The sequence below is a fragment of the Rhinolophus sinicus genome, chromosome 2 (assembly GCF_057876585.1).
Source record: "Rhinolophus sinicus isolate RSI-liver-muscle chromosome 2, RSI-T2T, whole genome shotgun sequence".
NCBI lineage: Eukaryota > Metazoa > Chordata > Mammalia > Chiroptera > Rhinolophidae > Rhinolophus > Rhinolophus sinicus.
In genome coordinates, this window is record NC_142502.1 from 11,563,972 (window position 1) to 11,591,759 (window position 27,788).

At 38.8% G+C, this 27,788-nt stretch overlaps 1 protein-coding gene across 1 annotated transcript in view; it reads right to left on the minus strand.

Moving 5' to 3' along the window:
- The window catches only part of OPRM1 (opioid receptor mu 1), a 64,202-nt gene that overhangs the window by 11,927 nt on the left and 24,487 nt on the right, over positions 1 to 27,788 (minus strand). Inside the window, exons 2-3 of the mRNA XM_019749260.3 lie at positions 19,266 to 19,618; positions 17,978 to 18,498 (exon numbers count right to left, since the gene is read on the minus strand). Of these exons, the coding sequence (XP_019604819.2) occupies positions 17,978 to 18,498; positions 19,266 to 19,618 (874 nt within the window). The remainder of the gene's footprint in view (positions 1 to 17,977; positions 18,499 to 19,265; positions 19,619 to 27,788) is intronic.

Consider the following 27,788-nt stretch of genomic DNA (forward strand, 5'->3'; position numbering starts at 1 on the left):
TCATTTTGAATATGCTATTGCATTTGTATATACTGATGAATAAGAACTATACATTGATCATCAAAGAGATATTATTGATGGCTTCCTTGAAAAAGTATATTTTAACCCAAATTCTTTATTTCCCTCTGTCCTTGACCCTTTTTCTCTCCTTACCTTCAAATTATTCATGATTTGATCAAAATTAAAAAAAAAATTATAGTACATTTTGTCTTTATTTCTAGATAAAGAAATTTTTATTTTTCACCCAATTCTCAAAATTAATGTATTTTTTTCTGAAGCAACTGATTTGAAGTTCAGGAATTTCCCCATTCCCACCTCCATTGTAAAGCTAGCATATATGAGGTGTGGTCAAAAAATATGGTGAATGTTTAAATTAAAAAAAAAAAAGCTACCATAAAAGACATATCGCCATTAATCCCCCTCAGTATACTCTCTCTCACTTTGAACACACTTATCCCATCATTCTTGCCACTTTCTGAAGCAGTTCTGGAAGTCCTCTTTCATGAGTGTCTTTAGTTGCACTGTCGTGGCTGCCTCCATGTCCTGAATAGATTCAAAATGTTTATCTTTCATGGTCATTTTGACTTTGGGGAAGAGCCAGAAGTCGCATGGTGCCAGATACTGTGAATAAGGTGGATGAGGACACACTGTAATGTTCTTATTTGACAGAAATTGCCATACACTAGAAGCGATGTGTGACACAGAGCATTATATTGATGGAGGATGAAGTAAAGACACGAAAGAGGACTTCCAGAACGGCTTCAGAAAGTGGCAAGAATGATGGGATAAGTGTGTTCGAAGCAGGGGGGGGGAGTATTTTGAGGGGGATTAATGGCAATGTCTTTTACTGTAATACATTTTTTACATTTAAACATTCACTGTATTTTTTTTATCACACCTAGAGCAACAACATGAAATTTGTTCACATACATAAAATGTGGCTTGATATTTTCAAATAAGGGAGGAGGGTTATAGAAACAAAACAAGTTTTATAGTTAACAAATAACCGTTGCTTGTCACAGTTATCATAATTTTTGGTGAGAAGAAAAGGAGGTGTTTGTATAGTCAGTAAAAAGGGATGAAAGATTTTTTAACTTTATTTTGGTAAATATCAAACTTCAGGACAAGTGCAAGAATATGAATGAAACGAAGAGCACTTGTGTACCCTTTACCCAGATTCCCCTACTTCACATTTTACCCTATTCATTTTACTAGTTTTCCCTTTTTTTCTCTCTTCTTCCACACACACACACACACACACACACACACACACACACACACACACACCCCATTTGATACTAAGTTGACCTTTTATCCCTAAATATTTTAATATATATTTCATAAAAGTGAGAATAGAATGATCATTACCACCATTGGAAGAGGCAGCCTGCCACGGGCCCTGGGTGTTTCTGCCCATCCTTGCTGGCTGTGCCAACTGCATGGGTTACCTGTCCTCTGACTTGGCACAGTTTCTGCTGATAGTCATATATGCAATTAAGTAGGTCGAGGTGACCACAGCATTGATGACGGTGTGACTGCTTGCTTCAGGGGAGAGTTGTTTATGCTTGCTGCAAAAGGGGCTGAGACTTTATCTCTGAGTCCCTCAGCTATTACACTGAGTGTGCAGCCACCATCTGCACCACTCTGTGGGATTTAGACAGGGAAGTCACTACCGTGCTAAAGCTTTTGCTGTTCACTGTGCTGTGAGCAATAAACTGTCTACATCCTTTTGTCAAATTTTGCCAACTGTGGAGTTGCAGCAAGACAACCTGCTGGCTTACTCAGACACCTCTGGAGACTTGTTCTTTCTTGCATCTTCTAAGAGGTTGAGATACTTTCCAAATTGGCACAACAAGCAGAGTGCCAAGATAGAAAATGATTTTTTTTTGGAAGAGAGAAGGCAAGGACTCATGGGTGAGGTTTGAGAATACGAAGAGATTCCTTGGGAGCTGGTGGCAAATGTTCTGGCTCAGGTGGTGCAGAGGCAGGTGGTGAGTGGTCCACCTGCCCTAGCTATTGATGAACATGAGATGAGTTGATGGATGGAGGTTGAGTGGTGATGACAGATTCTAAGCAGCTCCCAAAGGGCGCTATTGTTGCTGCTCGCTCTCCAGTGGACTAGGGACTGAGAGAGTGCTCTGGGCTCCACCAGGCAGGAAAGCACAGCCACACCCAGTCTTATGTCAGAACTAGAAACATCTAGAGGAGAGTTCACTTCGATAGTGGGTAGAAAGATGCATACCCATAGTAAGAGGGAAAGGAGAAAGCGTGGGGGGCTTTGATTAATGGGTGGAGGAACTGTTAGACCCATAGCTAATAAAAGAGTGAGGAACGCTGTGCTCCTTGGGGCTGAACGAAGCACCTATGTTCTTTGACATTGGATCCCATGATTTAAGCCACTGTGCAGATGATTTAATTGGGACAGAATCATGCCATTCAATGAGTTTCACTACTGTGGATTTCTGTTTTAATAACTGTATTATGGCTAACCTAAAGAGACTTTCTTGAGGCCAATAAAATCCCATGAAATCCCGTGCAGGAAGCTGTTGAAAGCCTGAGGTTTGATGCTGCTCAGACTGGGTCTGTCTTAGACAGGATGACAGCCAGATTATGATCCTTATCCAGAGAATGACTGAAGAGTTTGAAGATTTCCCTCCTCCCCACAAGGTAGAATACTTCACTATCTTTCTTGTAGGGAGGCCCTGTGCTGGCAGCCATGCTGATTTAGGGCCATTAGAGGTCCAGGATGGCACTCTCTAAACCAGGCAAAGCCTCTGAAATCCAAGACCAAGCCCAGGATAGGAAAATCCAACGTTCTCCAAACCACGAGGCAATGTGGATATGCCCTTAACTGAAATAAGGGTTCCCACAGTAGAGACTGATGTGATGCTCACCAAAGACTTGTGTGCTAAAACCCAGGTGATGGAGGGCCCCAAGGAGGCGTTAGTTTTTCAGGCAGATAGAGCTCTGCATGCCTCTGCAGAACCAGATTCCTTGTGGCGGTCAATCTCCCTCTGATGGAGGAACTAGAAAGCCAGGTGGCTGTGTTAGAGCAAACATCTCCCTCAGAACATGTACTGCCCGACCTTGCACATCTGTATCCAGATTTGAAAGCCTTTAAGGATAAAGAGTACTGGGGTGAGGTGTCATTCTCAGGAGATCTCAAATAGCTTACACACCTAAAGAGGGCACAATGAGGGTAGGGGAGAAAGGTAAGGGCAGGCGAACATAAACTTTTATGTCTTTTTCTGATATCCATGCACAAATGACTAATGTACCAGGATCCCTTGAGGGGAGAGAACCACTTATTCCATTAGTAAGATTGAAAACAGAGTAAAATGGTAAAGGAAGGAAATGTGCCTTCTGGTGGGGCTGTTTGGACCCCTGTTATGCACTACTTCTGCCCCTTCCTAGGCTGAATGTGTAATTGCAAGTGATGATTTACATGCTGGTTCTGTGAATGCTGTGATGTCCAAGGCAGATGTCCTGATCTGGACGAGCCACTGTAGGGAGGTGATGGTGGGATGCAAGCACAACAGATCACAGCTCAGCTTCAGGTTCCCTTCCGACATCATAGGGCTGTGTGGCCAGTGAAGAAAGCTAATGAGATCTGGATGCTCATGGAGGATGATTGCCAACTGAATTCAGTTTTGGCCCCTGTAGGTGTAGCTATTCCAGACATTGTGACTATCACTGAATCAATTGACCACGTGACACCTGGCATGCTATCCTGGACTTTGGTCATGTCTTTTCTCAATCCCTTTGGCACTCTAAGGTCACCCAACTCAGTTTCCAGAGCATGGTTACCGTGCAGTCTCAGTAATACTTGGATTCTCCTGCCATTTTCCACCAGTGGGTGGGCCAAACCACAGAACAAGCCTCTCACTTTTTGCAAGTGACTTGTTCCTACTATAATACATTGATAACATTATGTCGATAAGCCCCAATAAAGTTAGCAGATGCTAACTCAACAGGAAGGCCCAGGATTGCTCATTAGTTCTGGCAAGATTCAGAAACCAGCCACCCAAGTCAAAATTTGGGGAGCGATGTGAGCGACTATTTAAAAGTGAATCCTAGAGACAGTAAAGAAAATGTCCTACAATAATTGAGTGGTTACCAGAGGGTAAGGGCGGTGGGGGGTGGGAGATGAGGGTAAGGGGGGTCAAATATGTGGGGCCCTTTTGAACTACAGATTTCTTTAAGAGGAGGCAGCCTCCTTGAGGTGTGCCCCTTGGTGCCTCCCTGGCACCAATACTCACTTCAGTAGAGGAAGGAATACCTTCAACCTTGGAGGCACTGGAAGGGGACAATGATTGATGCTATCATTATATCCAAATTCTAACCCTGCCGCCTGCTAAAACAATCACATGGTCCACTGAAGTAAGCAGCCCTGATTGCCAACTTGCTGTATTTCTGGGTTTATCACTTCAATCTATATGCAGTGGGGTCAGAAAAACTTATGTGGGCTCGGCTGGCCCTTAGTTGCTCTACATGCCTGATATCATCAAAGGCAGCTCCTACAGTGAAGCCCCTTGTACACGTAAAAACACAAAGATAGAAGCAACCTTGCTTCAGTTAAACTCATACCAATTCATATGCTTTTCCTGACACCTGAGTGCCCTTGGATTATGCCATGTATGACTATCAAGGCTGTAATTACTTGGTGACCATGGACAATATGGATTGTCCAATTTCATGGAATAGTGATCCAAACGAACTTTATCAACAAATCCCGAATGGAAACTGTCTCCTTTGGTTTATGTTTGCATATGGGAAAGAGTGGGTCACAGGATATCTCTCTACTGGGCATGGGATTTGCTGTGTGTCTCGTCTTTGGCTCCCTGTAGTCGTTCGCTATAACACCACTCTTTGGATCACATTTCCTTTGCTAGGTCCCCAGGTAAAGAGGGCTGTCCTGCCTGGGGGAGACATGGATTCCTGTTTCCATACAGCAGTGTGAGCACTGTTCCCTGGCAATAGAGTGCACATTCTAGAGGCAGGTCAGGAACCTAGTCTTGACTTTAGCTACCACAGCCAATGAGACGGGACAAGCCACAGGACACCAACAGGCCAGGCTGAACTCCCTGAGGGTAAATGGATCACTGATGCGCCTCAGACTACACTGTGGTGTGGTTGTCAACCACTCCTGTTGTGTTTTAATTATTACCAGCAACATGGTGGCACAATCCACGCATCGCATAAGAACGGAAGCTGAGTGGCTATCTGAGATAAGACCTAGTTAGTGCTCTCTGGGACTTACTCAGCTGAGTCAGGGATTCTGGAGGGCATGGCTGAGGTCCTTATTCCTTAGTGATCTGAACCTGTGGATGGAGATTCTGTGAATAATAACCCTAATCAAGTATTGATTGAACTAAATGGAACAGATTTATTTGTAGCCCTTGTCAGTATGTCTAATCCAAATTGCTAATGGGGTGACATAATCGTATGGAAATTGAATTCAGCCAGGAATGTGTTGAGCTGAGAGGTGAGTTATTGGGAGAGTCAGTCGACCATGTGTCCCTGCACAGTCTTGCTGACTGAGCTGAACTGCACGCCTCACTCTCTTTGGACTCCGTGTGGTTTCTATAGTCACGTAGTCAATTCAGAACCTTTGCTGCCCGAGCACATGAGGACCACGCAGGACCACTTTGTAATTGCTTGCCCTGCTCCCAGCGGAAGAGGATCAGTTTGTTTACAGCTGATGACTAAAGATGCTGCTGAACCCTTAGCTCTGGGCTCTGCAGCTGCAGTACAATCCATTGTGTGCAGAACAGCAATCTGGGCCCATTGTGTCCCACCAGGGGACTAGCAGGCAAGAGAGCCAGCACTCCCCCACCCCAGGCTCCTGCTGTTTGTGGTGCTGTTGGTGGTAAGCTGTTTTCTCTCTGGTCCACTGAGTCACTTTGTTTATTTTTGGCCCCATGGTGTGGCCAGTTGACCTGCTGGCTTGCTGAGATCTCTTTTTTGGAAGTTTCTAACTGCTGCCATTTTCTGAGGCTGGGCTTCTTTCCTGACAATAACCACAGAGCTGTTATAAATTTCAGCAAACTTGACATTTGACATAGATACAACATTTTCACCCACCATCAGCTTTCCAATTTGGTCAACGGTTTTTAAACTGTTATTTTTTTCCAGAAAGTCCATGAGCAAATCCCTTTGGGCTATTTTTTAAGCCTATTTTGAAAAATAAAGTTTGGTAACTTTTCGGTTCCAACTGAAGCTTGTATAAAGCACTTTTAATCTCTATCCATAAAGCAATTGGAGTGTGTTTCCTAACCCTGGAGAGAGTTTAAGAGATTGTCTTTTCTAACTTCACCAATCTATGGAAGGAAGCAGAGGTCTTTAGAGGTGAAGTGACATGCAAACTGTATTGGTTGAGGAAAGCTGGCTTAATATTTTTACTTTTGCTTTTTGCAGCTACTCTCTTCCACTTCCATTTTCTCGGTCCTGTTTGTGATGCCATCTAAAGTTGCAGCTGAAGCCAATCACAGCCTTGGGTACTTTTGAAGCTCATCAGTGTTTCAGTCAGTAAGAGACTTCAAAATCTCATTAATTACAGAAACAGTGAAAGCAGAGCCACACAAAACACTTTTGGAGTTGGTGACTCCCAGGCAAAGTTCTCCATTTATCTAAATCATAAGAACTCGTCCCTTCTTCCATGTTCTCTTGGTGAAATCAGACATATTGGTATGTAGGTATAACAAGGGGTCAAACTTCAGTCAAGGATAATTCAAGGAGAGGTGGAATAACCTGGTAGTTCAAAGGATCCAGACTCAATACGCCATATGCTTCCTCCTGCTTTTAATATGAATTTATTTTTTCAATATATCATTTCTCTCACAAAAGGAAGCTTTGGTGGTTACGTTTGATGTCCACTAGAAAATGCTAGCCCTCAGAGTCTGCATGGGGTAACCAGTCAAACCCAGAAATGAACCTTAATTCCTTGTCAGTCAAAACAGACTGGAAACGACCTGCTTGTGAAGAGAGCCCTAAGCTGCCAGTGGTGTGGGATGCCGAGCTCACACAGCTGGTGGTCAGCTGACAGGGAACCTGTGTTCCCTGGCTTCTAATCTTGTGTTACTTCACAAGAAAGACTGCAATTTTCAATCTTTGGTATGCTTCTCACAGTTGAGTATTGGTGACTTTTAAAAGAATGCTATTTTTCTCAAGGATGACTCATTCAAAACAAAAGAATGTGTCAATTATAAGGCCTATTCTTAGCAATGTGTCCTTTAAATCAGTGAAAACATATCTGAAAGCTGCATAGACTTTTTCCCCTTTGGGATTGTAACTAGAAAGTGGCAAGCTTCAAAACAAAGCAAAACAATAGTGAAAACCCAAATAAACAGAGTCCGTTCTGTTTTGAGAGATCATGTTTCAGTATCTTGTTTGTAATTTAGACCATATATTTTAAATGAGTGAGAATAAGAGAACAACGATTTCAGAATGTTGGTGAAGGTCTGGAATTATGGGATTTTGCCATTAATTCCAGGAAAACGTTGAATTTTGAATAGATCTGTGCCTAACTGGGACTGATGGTCTCCAGTTGGCTCTTTGAAACTGCTTAGTGAACCCTTCATTTTGTGAGACGTTACAAGGTGTCCCTTGAAAAACTGGGTCTGTGCTCAGATAAGTTTGAGAACTTCAGCTTAAAAACCAAAATGCAAATATATAGATATAGGTATATGCAGCACAGACACACACACACACACACACACACACACACACACACTCACAGTAGGGCTTTTCAAAGCCTTAAAATGCTAATATTCAGTATTAGTCCTGAAGACCAAAAATAAAAACGGCAATATTTCCTAACATTTGTCTAAAGAGCTAATTTTTCATGGATCACAGAGTAGCATTGCACTACAGTAGTGTTCTGTATGAACCTGGTTGAACTTGTAAAACCTAAAAACATTATTCAGAGTCATCCCCTATATGGTTCCCTAAACATCAAATCTTAACATCTGAATTCTTGCAGCATCCCTGCCATGTAGGCAAAATGCTGATGCTTGAACATTTGAGGCTTCCAGTGATGAGGAAATCCTTGTATAGCAAAGTTTAGAAAGTACTTTTTTTGGTTGTGTTGAAATCCCTTTCCCTGTAACTGCCATTCTTTGGCTGTAATTAGTAGAGTTGTATTAGATAAGTTCAGTTCCCTATTCATATCCTTTTAAATATATGAACAAGGCTATCTTGTCCTGTCTGCACTTCCTCTTTCCCAGGATAATCATGTACATTTCTTTCAACCATTTGTCATATTGAGGGATTTTAATTCCCTTCACCTCTGATCACAACCTAATTTACTTGTTTCATTCTAATAGAGAGGAGCTATCATTTCTTTGGTTCTAGACACTAGACTTCTGTGGATACCATCGAGCTATAATTGCAACAGTTGAGATGGCCTATATCACGCTGCTAACCCGTGACATCGCTAGGACTTTTTTGTTCATATTTGCTATCACTCATATTTTATGATTCTATAGTTGGATTTTTGGACTCTCAAGTTTTTCTCTAGTAATTACTATAGCTTAAGTTTTTACTTACTTTTCTAGTATGTTTGGTTCATTACCTAATTACCTAGATGATTCGGCATTCCTTCATTGATGGGATGCTTAAAATGGGAATCAAAGTTTATAAATCTACCACACTGTACTATTATATCCAGATCGTAATTCAACATAGTATAGCATTATGGAAATTAACAAAGGTTTGTCAAATCTCTTGTTGAAAACACTATTGATTCTGGCTTACCTGGTTTCCCTGTCCCACAATCCTCAAAGAAAATAAAATTGTTTTTTGCATAACTACTTCCTAGAGTTTATCTTGCTTCCTAGAGATTACTGCTTCCTTTCTACATGCTCTCAAAACACATTTTAATAATCTGACCTGGGTTTCAAAAACAAACAGTGCAAAGGTAAACATTCTGTGTGGCTTTTAGTTGCTACAAAGTTCCCATTAAAATTAGGACTCTACTTATTTCCCCTAATTTTTCAGGATTCTTCCCATTCTTTGCTTCTGAAGTTATGATTTGTGTTTTATTAATTATGTTTCATTTCAAAGTTCCCTTAATGTTTTAAGATCACCAGGAGATTTGAACTCATTCAGAGGCTCTTAGTGTTCACTAATATCTTCACCTTTTTAGGATTTTAATTCTTTCTTAATAATGTTTCAGGATGGAGATCATTTTCCTCAAAAGAGAAAGTTGAAATAAAATGATTTGAAGAATTGTACTTTCCTCTTATCTTCCATTAATATTCTCTTACTCTTTCCATCTGGCTAGCAGTATAGCAGAAAGCTTTCTTTTGAGACATCAGTATAATGTTTCAGATTTAGACCAAAGGCAGGACAGCTGGGGCTTAGTTCTAGGCATGACTTTAAAGACATCACAACTAATTGGGACCTTGATGTTTCTTCAACTATTAAACATGGTTGGTCAGGTCGATTAGTGACTCTCAACTGAGTTGTTTTTTTTTTGTTTTTTTTTTCTTCCAAAATCTGGAAATATTTTGGCTGTTGCAACTAGTGTGGGTGGATGCTACTGGCATCTAGCAGGTAGAGCCAGGGATCTGCTAAACATCCCACAATGCACTTCCCCATGACAACGATTATCTACCCCAAAATGTCACTAGTGCCAAGTCTGAGAAGCCTTGAGTTACACCAAACTTATGATTCCTTTGGCACCATTATTTCATCCCTTTTAACTTTTCTTTACAAGAGCTGCAGTTTAGTTTCTCGGGGAAAAGGGAACAGAGGAAATGAAAATAGTAAAGCCTTTTTAAGTGGCTTGGATTAGTAATATTAGCCAGTGGCCTGGAGCTGTGCTACCTCTTTTGCATGAACTCATACATCACATTCACATTAAAATTAAGTGTTACCTACTGCAGTTACCACCATTCTGACAGATGAGGAAATTGAAACATAGGGAGGACCAGAAAATTGCCCAGGATATTTCAGCTGGTCAGTGGTAGAATCTGGATAAATAAATGAGCCATCTAAATTTTTAGGATTTGAAATCATATCTGCTATTCTCATCTAAACATAACCTTTCCCCTTACCTGATGAACTTTTTTTTAAATTAAATTTGCATATACTCGAGTTCATATAAAATATAATTATGACTTTTTCTTTAACCCCACTTTTCAAACCCCACTTTTCAAACCCCATTTGAAAAGACTCTTTTCTTATCATCTTCTATATTTAGAAAGAAAGCATGAAATAAAATAAAATACAAACAAAACATTTCTAGTCTACATTCCCCATTTGTGAGATGAGGAGGTTTGGGCTAGATGACCTCAGTGTTCCATTTCAGTTCCAATATTTTAAGCACTGTGAATATTTTACATCTGCTTGATAAATCCAACTGCATTGTTGGGGTTTAAATATTGATATTTACTTATAGTGTAGCCATTTGGAAGGTTATTTGTCCCATGGAATTTCTGAAATAACCATAATTCTTTTCAGTTAAAGTGTGTGCTAACTATACTGCACACTTCCATCTGCAGCATTTTAAGGTTTTATGAGTGACATGTGTCTCTTCTATTTCCAAAGAACAGCTCAAAGAAAGCATTATTTTAAAATTAATTTAAATTTGAATGAGCCCACTTATAACTATATTTGGAGTTTTGTGAATATAAGGACGTTTTAGCTGATATGACTGAGAAGAAGAAAGAACAGCAAGAGTGAGATATTCTTGGTAAGTTGGTAAGGGTGGGTTAAATAGGTGATTGCTTTTGTCAAATACATAGAGGCCATGTCCCATTTTATACCTGAAATTCACTACATTTTCTTATTGTCAAGGTTTATTTTGGTGGTGTTAAAAATTTGAATTTTCTTAAGCTATGTTTATATTATAATGTAATTTTCCATGGGCTTTACTTTGTTGCTTTTCTATTTGATATCTGACATGTATCTATTTCATCACAAGAAAAACATTATTCATTTCTTACACTTTAAGGTACTTAGATGTACCATTTGGACACTCCGGGTCACACACACAAACACACATATATGCACATGCATATAAATATATATGTATATTTCCTTAATCTTTATAAAGATTTGATAATGTGTGTAGAAAATAATTGGGTAAGGCTTGATAGATTTTATAGATTTCTAGTGTCCCTGAGATTTCTGGTGTCTGTATGGAAAATAGAACAGTAGGAAGAATGTAGCTGGTTTTGGACAAAAAAAAAAAGGTGCTGTGTGGGTCAGTTGTTTTTCTTCCCTGCATCCCTCCCTCCTTTCCTTCTTCCTTCCTTTCTCTTTCTTTCTCTGTCTCTGTCTCTGTCTCTCTCCTTCCTTCCTTCCTTCCTTCCTTCCTTCCTTCCTTCCTTCCTTCCTTCCTTCCTTCCTAATAAACACTGTGTTTTATATAGTCAAATGACATGAAATATATATATATATATTCATTCTTATACTGACAGTGCCATTATTTTAAACTGTGATGAAACTTTTGGCTTATAGTTATTTGATATTTGGTGATTATTATATATAAGATAGAAAAATAAAGATTGACATCTTCCCAAACACTACATCTCAGTAAGTGAGAATTTTTTCATCATAAATTCTTATAAAATAGTAATTTACCACTTACGTTTAGCCAAATAGAATGACATCTCATTTTAATTTAGTGTTTTTTAATATGTTGCTATATTTTATCAGTTAGTTACATTAATTGAAACAACAAGCCCAAGAAAATGTTACAGTAATGATATTCCTTGATGCAATCATTAAAACTAAAAGTCCCTAAAAGATTAGAATATCCCATCAGAAACAACTAGATAATTCAACGTCCCTTGTATGGTTCTGTTATGCAGAATACCCTGGTTGAACCCACTTACATGAGTTGAGAAAACTGAATTCTTGCAAGATGAAAAGGTTTGCTCCATCACATGCTGGTCAGGCACAGAGTGATAACTAAAACATTCACCTGACTTCCTGTCCTGGTCCCCTCTGACACCCCCACCGCCACCATGCTGCCTTCTCTTGTAGGATAAATGTGATTGCAGTCATGATCATAAAGGTCACCTGATGAAAATATCAAATGAGTCTCTCTGACACAAATAAAAAATTTTAACTTGTGGAAAAGCAAATGCTTTCATTCAGTGAGAGTCATTATGACTTTAATGATGGTAAAAGATTTTATTCAAATAATTTCAACTCATATAACGGTAACCAAGACCCTCATAATTAAATTTCTAATTTTCCGTGCTATTCATCAGTCTGTCTGAACACTTGTCTTTACACAGAGACACACAAATACTCTATGAATACATCTAAACAAGGCTGCTTAAAGACCTGATTGCATTCAAACTTCCAGTACATGAAGATTAAAATTTAGTTCTAAGAGCCACCACCAAGAATAGTGAAAACCAGACTGGAAGGACAGTAAGGCACATGGACTAAGAGTTATAATATCAAATTCAAGGGGCTCATTTCTCAGCCACTACTTTTTAACTATCACCGTGGGCACATTAGTTCCTTAAACATTGGTTTCCTCAAGTGTAGAGTACAGATAATCAATGCTGCCTATGATTAATTAAATAAGATACTTGGCACAAACTAGTCAATACTTCTTATTACTAATAGTCTCAAAAACCTAATATTTTCTGGGAATAAACATATTTCCAATTAAACAATATGTTTTTCCTCTCAGCCAATTTATGGAATCATACCAAGTTCTTCTGTTATTTATGAAAGATATTTTTCATTTCAAGCCTAGATATACTCTGGAATCACACATGCATAAAGAGGCACACCCATACTATACACGTGCATTTGTATGTGTGTGCGTGCATACACACACATGCACACACAATCACACACTCATAAGTTGAATCATTTTCTTTTTAAACCATAGAATTGAAAGAATAGACATTCTGGTTTTATTCACAAAGTATGTATCAGTGTGGTCAAGCTCTGTCATTTTGTGAGCCGTTCCCATTTGGGGATTTTGCCATGGAATTGATATGCTTTCCTTCTCAAATTAGCTCTCCACAGATGTCTTGTAAAAAAAATAAGTCAAGATCCAGCTTTTGAGAGTGATATGGTTGAGTTTAAAAAATTAGGCTTCTGTTTTTAGTTTCTCTGGTGATAATGCAGTTTTATAGTTAGCACAAATGCAAAGTAGCTCCTAGTTTCTTGACCTGCTACTTTGATTAACATGTGAAGAAAGTGCTTTAAAAATAGTAACCAGAAGGTTTAGGAATGGACTTGCCCTATCAATGAGAAGGAGTGAGCAGGAGGTACCATAATGTTAGCTTTATCACTGTTGTATTACTTTCTCCTATGAGACTCACTGACAGATAGATTAGAAAAGTTAAGGCTTTGTCCAAGAATAACTAACCACATTATTTTGCTAAACACAAGTTTCACGTGGTGAAAATATTCCTGTCAATCAGCTTGACAGAAATGGTTCCTCAGGTTAAGACAAAGCAGTAAGGTCAGTAGTATTGGGATGAAGTTATATTTAAATCAGAGTTTTCAGTTTAGTGTTTTACTCAAATCCAGATTTTTGGACGCTACTTTGACCCAGTGAACCAGAACTTCTTAGAAAAGTTCTCCAAAACTTACATTTTCTGGAGCTCATCACAAAGCTTGAGAATCTCTGGCTGAGACCATACAATTATAGTTGAGTGCAAAGTGGCATTGTGTGGGAATGCAGAGAAGAGCTTTGGATTCCTATCACAAGCCTGGATGTTTATCTGAGTCTTGTCTCTTACTGGTGATTTGATCTTGTTAATCACTTAACCTCTCTGAGTATTTTTGCCCCTATGATTGCCCACTAGGGCTGCTATAGGAAGCTGATGTGGTAGTGCACGTGAAAACACTTTTTAATCTGTATGCCATGACACACATGTAAGACAGCATTATTATTATGGTGATAGTTAACGCAAATACAGCTGTAAATGAAAGTCCAATTAATCGAATGAAGTTGTTTCCTTTTCTATGTAATGTTAAATATTTACAAAAATAATTTAGGTGTCAAAACAGAAAACGTATTATAGAATGAGATCGGGGTGGAAACCGAGCAGTGTAGGCAAATTAGAGTGGCCAGCATCTCAGATCTGAGTGGGATCTGAATAGATCTGAACAAATGCGGGGAGTGTTCACAAGCCAAGCAGAGTCCACTCAGGACAACACGAGGATGGAAGGTGCACAGAGGAATTAAATTGCATTGACAGCACATGGCCCGCAAATCAATGCCTCTGCCCGAATCTACTTAACAAAAATCTAGTAGCCATAAAGATGATGAGCAGAACATAAATCAGGAATGGAATGCTACAGCTGGAGCAGTGGCTGAGCCTTAGAATGCATGAAAGAACATGAGGCCATTTTTTTTTTTTTTTTTTTCGGGCAGTGAGTCCAGTTCTTGGCCTCCTTATCAATAGCACTTGTTAAAACAAAAATTATAAGAGAGGACAAGTGTAAGAAAGTTTTTGGAAAAGTGTAACTTCTGATCGAGGACTAAAGGCTAGAGAAGAGAAAATGAAGAACCTCTCCTTTCCAGATTTTCTAGTTTCTGGAAGGCGAGCCTGAAGTAACATCAGAGTGTTACCTATTCCTTTAAGTGGTCAATCAGTTGCATAAGAAAGGGCTCATTCTCACCACCCTTCTATCTCCTGAACTATCATGGGCCCTCTGGTCATTCATTCAGTCAACAGGTAGTTTTGGACTACTCTGTAATGTGCCAGACACTGCACTATGTAGACACTGGAGGCACAAGAAGGCAGATGTGTTTCCTATTCTTAGGAAGCTATGGCTTGTCTGTCCCATGCAGCATGTGCCCCCATGGATGGTTAGTAAAAGTGGCCACAGTTACTGCCCTCCCGATATCCACACCTCTTTACAACATGACAGCAGCTCCCATCATCAGTAGGTGGAGTCTTTTCCATTCCTTGAATATAGAACCTGTGACCACTATTCAAACGAGCCCGGCTCACAGGCTGGCAGATGAGAATCCATGTGTAGGGAGCCATTCTTACTGGGTCATCCTAGATCAGCTGGCTGACAGCTGACTTGGCAGCAGCTGCTGACCACAGAGTGAGCCCAGCTAAGACTGGAAGAGCTGTCCAGCCCAGGCCAGCCCAAATTACTGATCTATAGAATGGCAAACTCAAACATGATTGCTTTAAGCTACTAAATTTTGGAATGACTTGTTACGCAGCAAAAGCTGACTGAGTGGCCCTTAACTATGTAAGTATGATTCAAAGTTTATTTTGGGCACAGTATTTTCTTATATATGGCTTATCAAATTACCTGGATAACTGCCAACTCTCCACTTCACTTTGCGCTGTATGGACATGGTCTCAGTGTACAGTTGTCAGAATACAGACACCCTGGGAAGGTTTGATATTGGATCTCTGATCTGCAGAATATGAAGTTGACTAATGTGCTTGCGATGTGACATATAGTATAATATATTTCTTGGAGAAAACATAAATACATAGGTAGGACATAAACATCTACAACAAGGCAAACTTCAAGAAAGCAGTTAAAAAGTTAATGCAAATTTAACTAGCTTTGTTTTCTAGCATGATGGCTCACGATGTTAACAAACAAACAAACAAACAAACAAAAACAATCTTTTTGTCAGATTCTGAATTCATACAACTAATCAACTATGTCCTATAGACACAGACATAAAGTCTCTGACTTTTCCTTCAAATAATTTTATTATTTTGATATACGATTGATACTATTGTCAAAGGCTGATGTATTGTTCCACATTTCTGTGTGTAACTGTCTTGATTCTAAACGATCACTTTAGTGGAGATTAGCGAAAGGATCTTTGATTTATCTTAATTTTCAAATATGTCAGAGTGTCTTTTCCTCTTTTCCTGGCAGCCACTCTTCTTTGTCCAGCTCTCCCAGCTGGGCATTTTGGGAAAGCAGCCAGTTCCATGGCTAATGAGTTTCGGCTGTTATCGGACACTGATGCTGCTTTATAGAGGCAGCAATGAAGATAAGCCCTAATTGGATGTATTTTTAAAGCAAACCTTTTAGTTACTTAGAACAGAGCTTCCCTGATTACCATCCTTTTCTCCTCTCTCTGGCTGTGCAAGAACCACACTAATGTGAAAATGCTGCATTTGGAAGGGACTCAAGGGCACTGTCAAGGGCAACTGAAGGACAACCATTCTGAACTCAGAAGCACTCCAGCAGACCAGATGGGAGCTGTATTTCCAGGGGAGCAAGGCGCATAAAGGATGCTTGGAGGATCGCATGGGCCCTGAGGCTAGGGTATTACCAACAGCCACACCCTCAAGTGCCTGTAAGGAGAGGGAAGGTATGGGTGGGCACCAAAGGATAAAGAACCAGTACTTTATAATGGCCATCATGTGCTCCAATGCAAGCACTTTACTGCGATGCAAAATATTTTAACCTTAGGTTAGAACTAAGACTTTTAAATTGCATTCTTTAACATACTATCTTCAGGTTGGAGAAAATCTACATATCCACCCTCTTTAAGTTACTCATAAGCTTTTGATAGCTGCTGAGAAAGAGAGCTGCTTAGTAAAAGGAGCAGGGTGAGAGGTCTTGATGTGGAAAAATAATAGAGAAAAGAAGCAGGGTAGAAAAACATTTGGCTTTCATTTCTAAAACGGATTTGGAAGTGAGACATAATAAGGTAATTTCCCTTTGGTTGGAAGTGGGCCTGCCATCATTACCTCAAACTCTCTAGGGGATGCAAGTTCCTGTGTTCATTTTAGCATTACTTCATACCAGGGTTATGAGGGCTAATGCCCGCTATGGGCCACGCTGCATTAGTCTTGTGGTCCATTAGAAAGGGTGAGTCTGGGCTGGGCTCGGGGGTAGTAGTGGGGGTAATGGGAAACAGCGAGGTGGGGTGTGGTGGAGAGAAAGCAGCTGCACTCTGGTAGCTAACTCTCCCTCTGCCTCCTCTACTTTACTTCCTAGTCAACTGCCCCCACAGGCCTACCCTCTGATCTAGGAACTTTATCTAAGGTTCTGAATTAAGAATTTACTTCACAGGAAGTTTGACTTTGAGTTCTGTGTTTTGAATTACTCAGGCTGTGATTTTTGGATACTGGCACCATTGTTTGAAAATTTACTTAAGTTCATATTACTAGTTAAGTGGTATGTTTGATTTACTTTACAGGTCAGTCTCCAAATTTTGCAAAGCAGTGACTTTTAACAAGGCAATATTAACTTATAGACAGTTTTTTCTTTCTTTTTCCTCCTTTTTGATTTCTCATGTAATTTTACTATTATGTGTAAATCTTGAATCTTTCACGCAGGCCCCGATCTATACTCTTCACACAGGAATAAATCTTCCAACAAATTGTCACTCCTCGTGGTATTAACCCCAACTGGTATGATGACTGTTATAAAACTAATTTAGTTCTAATAAATAATATGTTTGATATTTGCTCTAGTGTTCGAGTATAAAAATTTATCAGCCAATGAAGCTACAAAGTTCAAGTTGGCCATTTTTATTTTCCTTTGGCTGTGACACTGATTTTGCTACGAACATCTTGTACCCATCACCCCAGTCAGCAAAGTGCTGGCCCTTTCTGTTTAACCACAGAACCAAAGCAGGGCTGGCTTTTGAGAAGTGACAGGGATGCTGGAATGACATGCATGAAATACATAACATTGCTGGGGAAAACAAAAAGAATTCTAGGTCAAGATCGCTCCCAAAATGTGCTAAGTCATTAATTTTGCAAAGAAGGAAAGGCTGTGAAGATAGATTTTTAGAGGCTTTGCACGTCTCTAGTTGGCATATCTTTATACTTAAATGAATACGTACAAATACATAGAGCTCAGTTTATATAAAGACACACCTCTCTAACACAATGATCACAATTTACTTCCCTCCTCCCTTTATCTTCATTCTGAATCTAAATCCCCAATTTACTGATCTCCTAATGGATTAAAATCTTGGATTGGTACAAAGATCTAATTTTTATGTCATCCCCAGTAGATATACCCAATTCTGGAAGCTGCATACCTGATGGTTAGTCCTATCCACTGTGTTGGCTGTGGAGGGGTGGTCTCTAGTGTTCTGACGAATTCGAGTGGAGTTTTGTTGCTCGATGGTGGAGGAAGTTGGGATACAGAACTCTCTGAAGCATCGTTTGAAGTTTTCATCGAGAAATGCATAAAGGACTGGGTTCAGGCAGCTGTTTGTGTAACCAAGAGCAATGCAGAAGTGCCAGGAAACAGTCTGAAAAGTAGTTTCTGGAATTGTTATCAAGGCTTTAATGATGACATAAATGTGAATGGGAGTCCAGCAGACGATGAACACAGCTACAACCACCAGCACCATCCTGGTGATTCTTCGCAGGTTCCTGTCCTTTTCTTTAGAGCCAGAGAGCATACGGACACTCTTGAGGCGTAAGATCATCAGCCCATAGCACACCGTAATGATGAGGACGGGCATGATGAAGGCAAAGATGAAAACACAGATTTTCAGCAGGTTTTCCCAGTACCAGGTGGGGTGAGAGAATGTTAGGGTACAATCTATGGAACCTAGATGAAAAGAAATATAAGGAAGAATCAGCAGCAGCATTTAAGACATTAGGCATTAACACTGCCATTTTTCTCACTAATGTATCATCTTGACTTAAGCTAACTTAAAACTATTTGTGCACAGGCCAGTAAGGAAAGACTTAAAGAAACTATGGAGGAAACTCAGCTCTCTGTTGATTTTCAGGGAGAGTTAGTTTTATTGTATTTTTCTAAATATCTCATTTTACTGTCCAGTTTGATCACATTTAGCTTTCATTCAGTCAACAGTTATGGACCTCTCACCACGAGCTGCATTCTCTATGGGGTCTATGTTGATATAAAAAATAAAATCTATAGGATGTTCCAGCAAATGGATGTTTTCAGTCCACTTTTGATGAGTGGTTTATCACTCTGATATGAGGTCTAGAAATATAAATTTGTCATGTAGGCAGCACCTGAAATTGTAAAACAAGCCTCCACTTCATGCTTTTGGGTTTAAACTCTAATTACTCTTGGGAGAGCAATAATCTTATTTTCCCATCATTTTGATGAAGTGCAGAGAAATCAGTTACCAACAGCTTATATATATTCTTTAAAATGTTTAGTATGATTAAAATTATAGGGAAAAATGTCTGTTTCAATATATTCAAAGGCATTTTGCTACAAAGAATCATTAAAATTACAATTTGACTGACATTGGACCCCTCCATAAATTCGACTTTGCTCATGACTTCACCAACACATCCATCTACAAACTCTCCACCCCTCAGGCCTGCAGCATTACTCACCGTGCCTGTATTTTGTTGTCGCCATGAACATTACAGGCAGACCAATGGCTGAGGAGAGGATCCAGTTGCAGACATTGATGATTTTGGCATTGCGGGGAGTCCGGAAGTCCAGGGCTTTGACCGGATGGCAGACTGCGATGTAGCGATCCACACTCATGGTACAGAGGGTGAATATGCTGGTGAACATGTTATAATAATCTATGGAGATCACTATCTTGCAGAGGACGGTCCCAAATGGCCATGTGCCCATTAGGTAATTGACACTCTGGAATGGCAGGGTACTGGTTGCTAAGGCATCTGCTAGAGCAAGGTTGAAGATATAGATATTGGTGGCAGTCTTCATTTTGGTGTATCTAGGAAATAAAGGAAGAGCAGTGGCAGAGTCAGAAAAAGACACCAATGTGAAATATAGATGAGCTTCCAATAACAAAGCAAAGAAATATACAAGGATTAATGGAAAGCATTTGAGATTAGAAGTGGAAGAACACTTTTCTAATACTAGATCGGCTATTTATGTGCCTATGGGCTAAGCATATAAGTATAATTTCTCTACCTATCAGTTTTCTTATCTGTAAAACGATTGTAATAAATGGCTACCTTATTTATTTATTATGTGCCCAGCACTGTGATAAGTGTAGCAGGCACAGGGAATTCTCAGTCAAGTATTCAGACACTGGAAAATAATTCATTTTAATATTAAATACATTAAAAATCAGATGTATAGTTAAAATTGTAGAGCAATGTAACTGTGAAATTCTCTCTCTCTCTCTATATATATATGCATGCATACACACATGCTTACACACACACAGGCTGTTATGAGGGCATAGAAATGAGGCAAAGGGACTAGAAGTGGTAAGAAAGGGAAAGAAAGAAGGCATCCTGGAAGTGTAGATCCACAAGTTTAATTCCAGGAAGAGAGAGAATCCAAACAAAGGCAGAGAGTTGAAATGGCATGATGCATGTTTGGCACTGCTAACGGGTGAAATCCCACCGGGGAGTGACAATGAATCTGATATAAAGGGATACTGAGGACAGTTCATGGAGAGACTTATATGCAATGGTAAGAATATTAAACTTTATCCAATCTGTGATGGGGAAGCTAAGGTTGTTTGTCTTGTTTTTATGATTTAATAGCTTTATTGAGGCATATAATTAAAATGGGCAATTTGATAAGTTTTGACATATGTACATATTTGTGAAACCATCACTGTAATCAAGATCAGGGATTGGTAAACTATGGCCTGTATACTCAGTTGGGTTGCTGCCTGTTTTTGTAAATAGTTTTATTGGAACACACTCACACCCATTTAATTACTTCTTATCTATCCCCTGTTTCAATGATGCAATGGCAGAGATTACCAGTTACAACCAAGACCATATGACCTGCAATACCTAAAATATTTTACTGTCTTTGTCTTTACAGCAAAAATGCCAATAGTTGATCAAGATAGTGAACATATCAATCATCCCCCAAAGTTTCCTTGTGCAGCTCTTTAATCCTGTCATCTTGCCCTTCCCTACCTTAATCCCACCCACACTGTTCTCTAGGCAGTCACTAATCATGATTTGTTTTGTGTCATTATACGTTAGTTTGCATTTTCTAGAATTTTATGTAAATAGAATCATTCAGTATGACCTCCTTTTTGTCTAGCTTCTTTCACACAGAATAATTATTTTGAGATTTTTGAGATTCATCTACAATGTTGCATGTGTCAATAATTTATTTTTTTATTGCAAGTGGTATTCCATTTTATGAATATGCTATGAGTTTTTGCGCATTGATCTATTAATGGGAATTGAGTCACATTCAGTTTTTAGATATTATAAATTAGCTGTTATGAACATTCATGTACAAGTCTTTGCATGGACATATATTTTTCTTTCTCCAGGGTATCTATGAGAGTTATATGTCTTTAAAGCTGCAGAAATTAGAACTACCCAGTAGAAGATATAAACAGATATGCTGACAACACTAATAATCTTATTGGATGGTGGAAAAGTATTTTGCAAATGTACTGTCAAATTGTCAAATACATTTGACAATTCACATCTATTTACCCTAATTTAATAATAGTATCTCAGTTTCACTCTGGGGAGCCATTCATGTCCCACTCTCAGTCCATGTGATTTGCAATGGGCTCTCTTACTCGTTCAGGGCAGAAAGATGTAAAGTGATTGGGGCCATGGGGAATGTTTAGCGATGTTTTAATGTCTCACATTTCATCTAGAGTCAATGAGATTATCTTGGGGTTTCTGGGGAAAGAGAATATTATTTTTTCCCACAGGACCAAAACCTGTGAGCATGTAAAGTATGTAGTTGCTAGAATACTTTGTCTGAAAATGGATCCAACCCAGAGGATGTAGATTGGACAGAGTGAGACAGAAACCCATAACTGAGGCCAGGTCTTCCTTGCCCTTTTTATTACATGGCGTAATAAATTATTTTTAATCTCCATTTGTGTTCATTGTGCTTCAGTCACATGATATTAAGAATCTAACTCATTCAACTCTAGAGGGCTGTTGATTGGAAGAAATAGGATTATAGACTCATTTGTCTGGGGCCTTCATTCGGTGTTCCAGAGTATGTTTAGTTTCAGTAAGCCAGGAAGCTGATGTTATAAAGGAGGATTTCATAAACCTCCTCAGGACCAATAGGCTCGAACTGCTTCTTGAGCTCTAAAATTCTGATACCCAGTTGCGTCTAATTGTAGAAGTTGCATTACTACCAGAAAGGCTCCCCCTTTTTAGATTTGGGTCCTTTTGACTTGCTTTAGAAGTTTCATTTCCTTAAAGGATTTTAAAGGGAAAAGCCATTTAACTTAAGGAGGTAAATCAATTTGCTTTTTTTGAGGACTCTAAATATGGCAAGCATATAAAGATAATTTAGACCAGATCCTCCAAAGTACAAAAACAAAAGTGAAATAAAAAATGTGATTTTCAAGATTTTAGGGTAAATGACCTTGGATGCCCAAGAAGTTTTAAAAATTTTGATGTTGTTTATAAGCAGGAATTTTGAAGTTGTTTATAAGCAGGAATTTCTTCCCTAAAGCAGAAAAAGAATCACTTTTTCTAGCTACACCACTGACTATAGACCTGCATGATGTCAAAGCACGTTCTGCTGCATTAGTCACACACCACCCTGCTTCTCCCTTCTCCCCCAGCAGAACTCACAGCAACATAGACAGTTCAGCAATTTCCTAAATATATGAAAGAGAATTATACAAGACTAGATGTTTGGGAATTCCAAGGGCTTCTAGCTTATCTCCAAAGGCTTTAATCTAAAGGGATGGTCTAATCAGGAAAGGGGTCATTCATTCAATCCAGCAAACGTGAGCTTTTCATCCTGTTCTGTTCTGATGTGGTGGTATGCATGTTGTTCCAGAGAAGTTACATGAACAATGGAAGGCACACTATGAGTTATAAGAGACATAGGAGTATATAAACCAGAGTTCCCAACATGCCAAAGAAGTGAGCTGAAGGACGCATTAATTTTGCTGTCAGTTTACCTGAGTTGGTCTGAGTAGAACACCTCGATATTAACACAGAATCCTTTTACCATCCTTTGTACCTATTGCTTACTTCTTTCTGTGCCATACATGAGTTTGGTAGCCAAGTGGGCAAAGTGAAATGGGAGGGATATATAGCAAGTCCTTAGAAGGTCTCGCCTGGGCTCATAAGACCTTTCTGACCTTGACTGGTTCTGCTGTGCCCACTGAATTGGGGCTTTTATTGTAGTCAGTGGCCTAAGTTATTATTTTCTTTCTAATTATCCCATTGAAAATTTCCTAGTATGTATTTCTTTACATTTGTTCTAGGTGATTGAGTAGATTATTCGATATATGAATCCAAATGAATCACCATGCAATTATATTTTTAAAAAATTTTATCTTAGGACCTTCAATGCTTGACTCATTTGAGTAATTTTGTGGAGGCGGTACTGGGAAACCCATTTCATTGGCAGCTTACCTATTCTCCTGTGTTCTGTATATACCTTTTGTTTGTAGATGCCCTTCCTTTTTTAATAAAATAATTCCTATTTATCTTCAGACCCGTTCCTCACACCATTTCTCCAACTATTCCCACTTACCCAAACTGATTTTGACCGACTTCTGCTAAATGAAGCCACACTGAATAAATTACTCGTGTTTCCCAATGGGCTTCGCAAGCATTTTGTTGTTATTTTGTTTTGGGGTTACTTGTTGAATTGTGATGACCCTATCTCTGTCCAGAAATAAAACTGACCAAGGGAGCTTGAAAAGAGAAAGAGCAGGTTCTAGAATCCCATTTGTCAGCTTTGTACCAGGTCAAGTCCTTCACTTTGTTCAATTAACTTTTCTAGGAGTTCACGATAGAGCCAATTGGATGCACAGAACACTTTCACCTCTTTTGGGGCTGAGTTTCTGCTTTTGCGTGTTTTTATCAAGTGGTATTTTTCTTCTTTTACTCTCTTTTTTTAATATCAGTGAAGAAGAAAGCTATCTAATTCAGTAAGGGTACAGTGAGCACCTTTTTCTATGTTCAGGACTGTGCTTGGAAAGATACCTTTCTTGCATCTGCCATGACTTTTATGTCCATTTACCCTCATGGAAAGAAATCCACATTAATGAAGAAAAAAATTCCCTAGGGTATCTTTTTAATACCCATGATTAATTGGATAAATCCAATGACTGATATTCCAGGGAAACATGCAAGAGAGAGAGAGAGAGAGAGAGAGAGAGAGAGAGAGAGAGAGAGAGAGAGACAAAGCTCTTTCATCTTTTCAAAGATGACCATACTGGGGGCATATTGTAAATTCTGAGATTTTTTTTTGTTATATTGAATGTGGTAATACATCGTATTTTTAAAAGTAGAGCTGAGTTTGTTCCATTTTCTTTAGTTTACGCTTTAACAATCCATGGTTTAAACCTTTCAGTTCTATGTAGTTAACTCACAATCTCTCTCAAGTTTCTCAAGTTGTACAACTACATTTCCAACTTTCTTTTGGACATCTGCTCCTGCTATTGGCTTCTCAAATGCAATACTTCCCAAGTGTGCTTATTATTTCTCACCCACCACCACCATCATCAATAACAGCAAAATAATCAGCAACACCATTTAAGAAGGTATAACAAATGTGAACGGAGAAAATTAGGAAGAAGTATCAATAAGAGTTAATTATTTTTAGGACTGGGGTCTCAAAAAGGGTGTAATATACATCCAAATTCTAGCATGGAAGAATGGACAGATGGTAATATCATTATGTAAGAGAGAAGGAAGAGAGGAAAAACAGGTTTGGTATTGATAGAGAGTTTGATTTTGACTGTGAGACAAAGGAGAAATGTTGTGAGACAAAGGAAAAATGTCCATTAAGTAGCTGAATATATGTTTGCATTTCCCCTGGAGTAATTCATTTATATGTCACCAGTCTCTACATGGTAATTCCAATCATGCAAGTGGGTGAGATTATCTGTTGTACGATGCAAAATGTGACAATGGTTGAAGATAGGGAAGGACAAAGTTCCAGAAAAGGAGAGAAAAAGGGAAAGAGAGAAAAAGGAAGAGAAGAGAAGGGAGAGAGAGAGAGAACATGAATGTGTTATACAGAATGCACCAGAATGTGAGTGAGAAAGAAATGAAGTTTGAATTGTTGGAGTTAGAAGTTAGTCTGTGGAAAAGCCTTCTATCACCAGACAAAACCATACAGTTTTGTAAGTGGAGATTTAATTTTCATCAATATCCAATCAAAGTACTTCTTTTCTATCGTGCCTATATTTGATTATACAGTATAAAATGCAATTATTTATGGAGTATAACTCTTTTGATGGCAATTCTTTGCAATAGAATTTATCAACATTCTTGTGTTTGAAAGAATAAGCTTGTAGCAGTATTTTGGCCATGAGTATGTCTATACGTGAAATCACATCTTTTATGCATCCTAACATTCTGGATCATATCTTACTTATGTGATACATATTTCCCTGATAAAACTTATAGATCATGTAAGAAAAACTTGATAGAAATGCTCCCAAATTTGACAATCTTAAGAATGTGCATGACAATTCTGGTATCAATTTGCAAAATTGAAAGAAAGTTTTCTAAAGTATCAATAAAAAATGAATACATTTTGGTCAACTATGGTAGAAGAAAAATTAAATTATTTTCCATGTTACTATAGAAAATAATAATGTTATCAAATGGCATGCAAAAAGTATATAGCCTAAAAGTTAGAAAACTATTACAGAGCTATGGCAGGGAGTTGAGTAACAGAAAATTATTTTTCTAGATTTTGTGGTTTGTAGTATTTGTCAGCTTTTAGAAATCTGTTGTTTTTCATGATTTTTAATCTATTTGCTTTCATTTCTAATTATTGTTTGTAATCTTGCATCATTTTCTTAAAGGAAGCTCCAAAGTATATGAGCTTTGAGCCCCACCCCACATATTCTGAACCCATCCTTGCCTGCAAGTCAGCTCAGACGCACAGGGCTCTTCTCGAGATTCAACCCATGATCTCTCTGGTTTCTGTCTTGGGTTTTCTGTCATAGTTAACTATAGGGCACGCTGACTGCATGCAACAGGGTCCCTGTGGAATATTTCTCAACTCCAATAATCTCCTACAACCCATTTTTGGGTCTCCTTCATGTATAGCAAGACCTTTCTCAGTTCCTCTCTCTGCCTTGCCACCATTTCTACTCCACTGTAACTATCCAATGGTACCATGGGATACTTTGTGTGTCATCTCATTGCAGAATTCCAGCCAGGTATGAGGTCAAAGCTCTCTTATATATTCACAATTATATGTTTCACCTATACCCTCATAAAGAGTTTCCCTCTGGAGGGAGGGGGTGAGGTAGGCAAGTGATAAGGGTACGGTCCCACATGAAGAGTTGAACTCTGTTCTCTTTTCCTGTCCTTCCAAGTGGTTTTCTCCAGCCCGGATAGTTCTAGCCCCTCTTTTTGCAGCAGGAAAATCACTGTTTTCACTAGCTTTTCTTTTATAACCTATGGTTTATGGTATAAACTGTATTCTCACAGTCCTTTAGGCTGAGCTTTTCATAATCAAGTGCAACATTTTAGAATTCACTGAAAACATTTCCCTTTTTAAAGTTGACCTAGTCATGCATTTTAAAGCTAAGGGCTTTAAAACCCTATAATGGAATATATAGTCAAGATTTTCTTTTTTTTTATAAATCCTCCTTGGGTTCTTTTGTAACTTCCTTTTCCTAGGAATAAGAGAACTCAATCCCATAGTCTGGTTTTAAAGACAAAAGAGCTGTAAGATAAAAAAGAATGATTGAAAGCGAATATATGCATTGGACAGTATTTTAGTATATTGTTTTGCTAAATGCCTATTAGATACCTGGTGAAGAAATTAAATAAGCAGCTGGAATATGGAGTCTAGAAGAGAAGATAGTAATGGAGGTGTGATTTGGGGAGTAATTAACTTATTGGTATTACATAAAGCATGGGACAGTGGATGAATGCTTATGGAGAAAGGATATATAGGAGAAAGGAAGCAGCCAAGGTTAAAAGTCTCAATAAGCATGGGGGAAGTAAGGGATAGTCAGAGAATAAAACAAAAAAACCAAAGGTGGAGTTAAGGAAATCAAGGTGGGAACGAGTATCATGGTCTGTAGTGGTCAAATTTCCTGAACATTGCAGAGAGATTGAGTAAAATGAGGACAGAGATCCGTCCACGTCGCATAATCCACATTATTAATGGTCTTGACAAATGCTACGGAGTGGTGGGGGTTGGAAGATAAATAGATAAGATTTACAAAGTAAATGGGAAGTGAGGGAGATGGATGATGTAGAAAACACTTTAGGGATGTTTTTCTATGAAGAGAAACAGAGAATGTGTTCAAGAGAGATTTTTTTTTTTAATTGATTGATCTGATATATTAGAGAATATCTGTATGTGTGGTATTGAGTCATGTAGCAATGACAGAATAATGAGTCAGGGGAAAGAGAGGATACTTGTATGAGCAATGTCCTTGAAAAACTGAAAGGAGATGGATGTACAGCTCATGTGGAGTGCTTGCTCACTTCTTGGTTATTACTAAGAATGAGATTAAAAATACGGGTACAATGCAGAAAATCTCTGCAGATTTGGTAAGGACTTTTCTGGTTGCTTATAGCTTTTCAATGAAATCCCTCTCTTGACCTCATTTTCTATTTTGTGATTTCCATTCTGTGTTTTGTTTCAGCAAAGCTTCTAGAAATAATCCATATTCATTGCCTTTAATTCTGTTGCATAGGCACACAATAAGTATTTAATACAAATAAAATGAGTAAAAATAAAGCCTGGGGGCATCAACTAATGAATGGGATAGATAGGGAATGTGGGAAGTCTAGGAGAGAGGACAGCAGGAAAATAAATTCAGCAAAGAAACAGCTGCGTGGCGCTGTGAAGTGCTCTTTTGAGATTTCCAGTTTACAAAACAAGCATTTAGGATGATAGGCTGGAAAGCTCAATTTTGGGGGCAGAGCACAAGATTTAAGGTCTGGAGAATTAAGAGGTACTGGTGAGAAGGCACTGGGTAT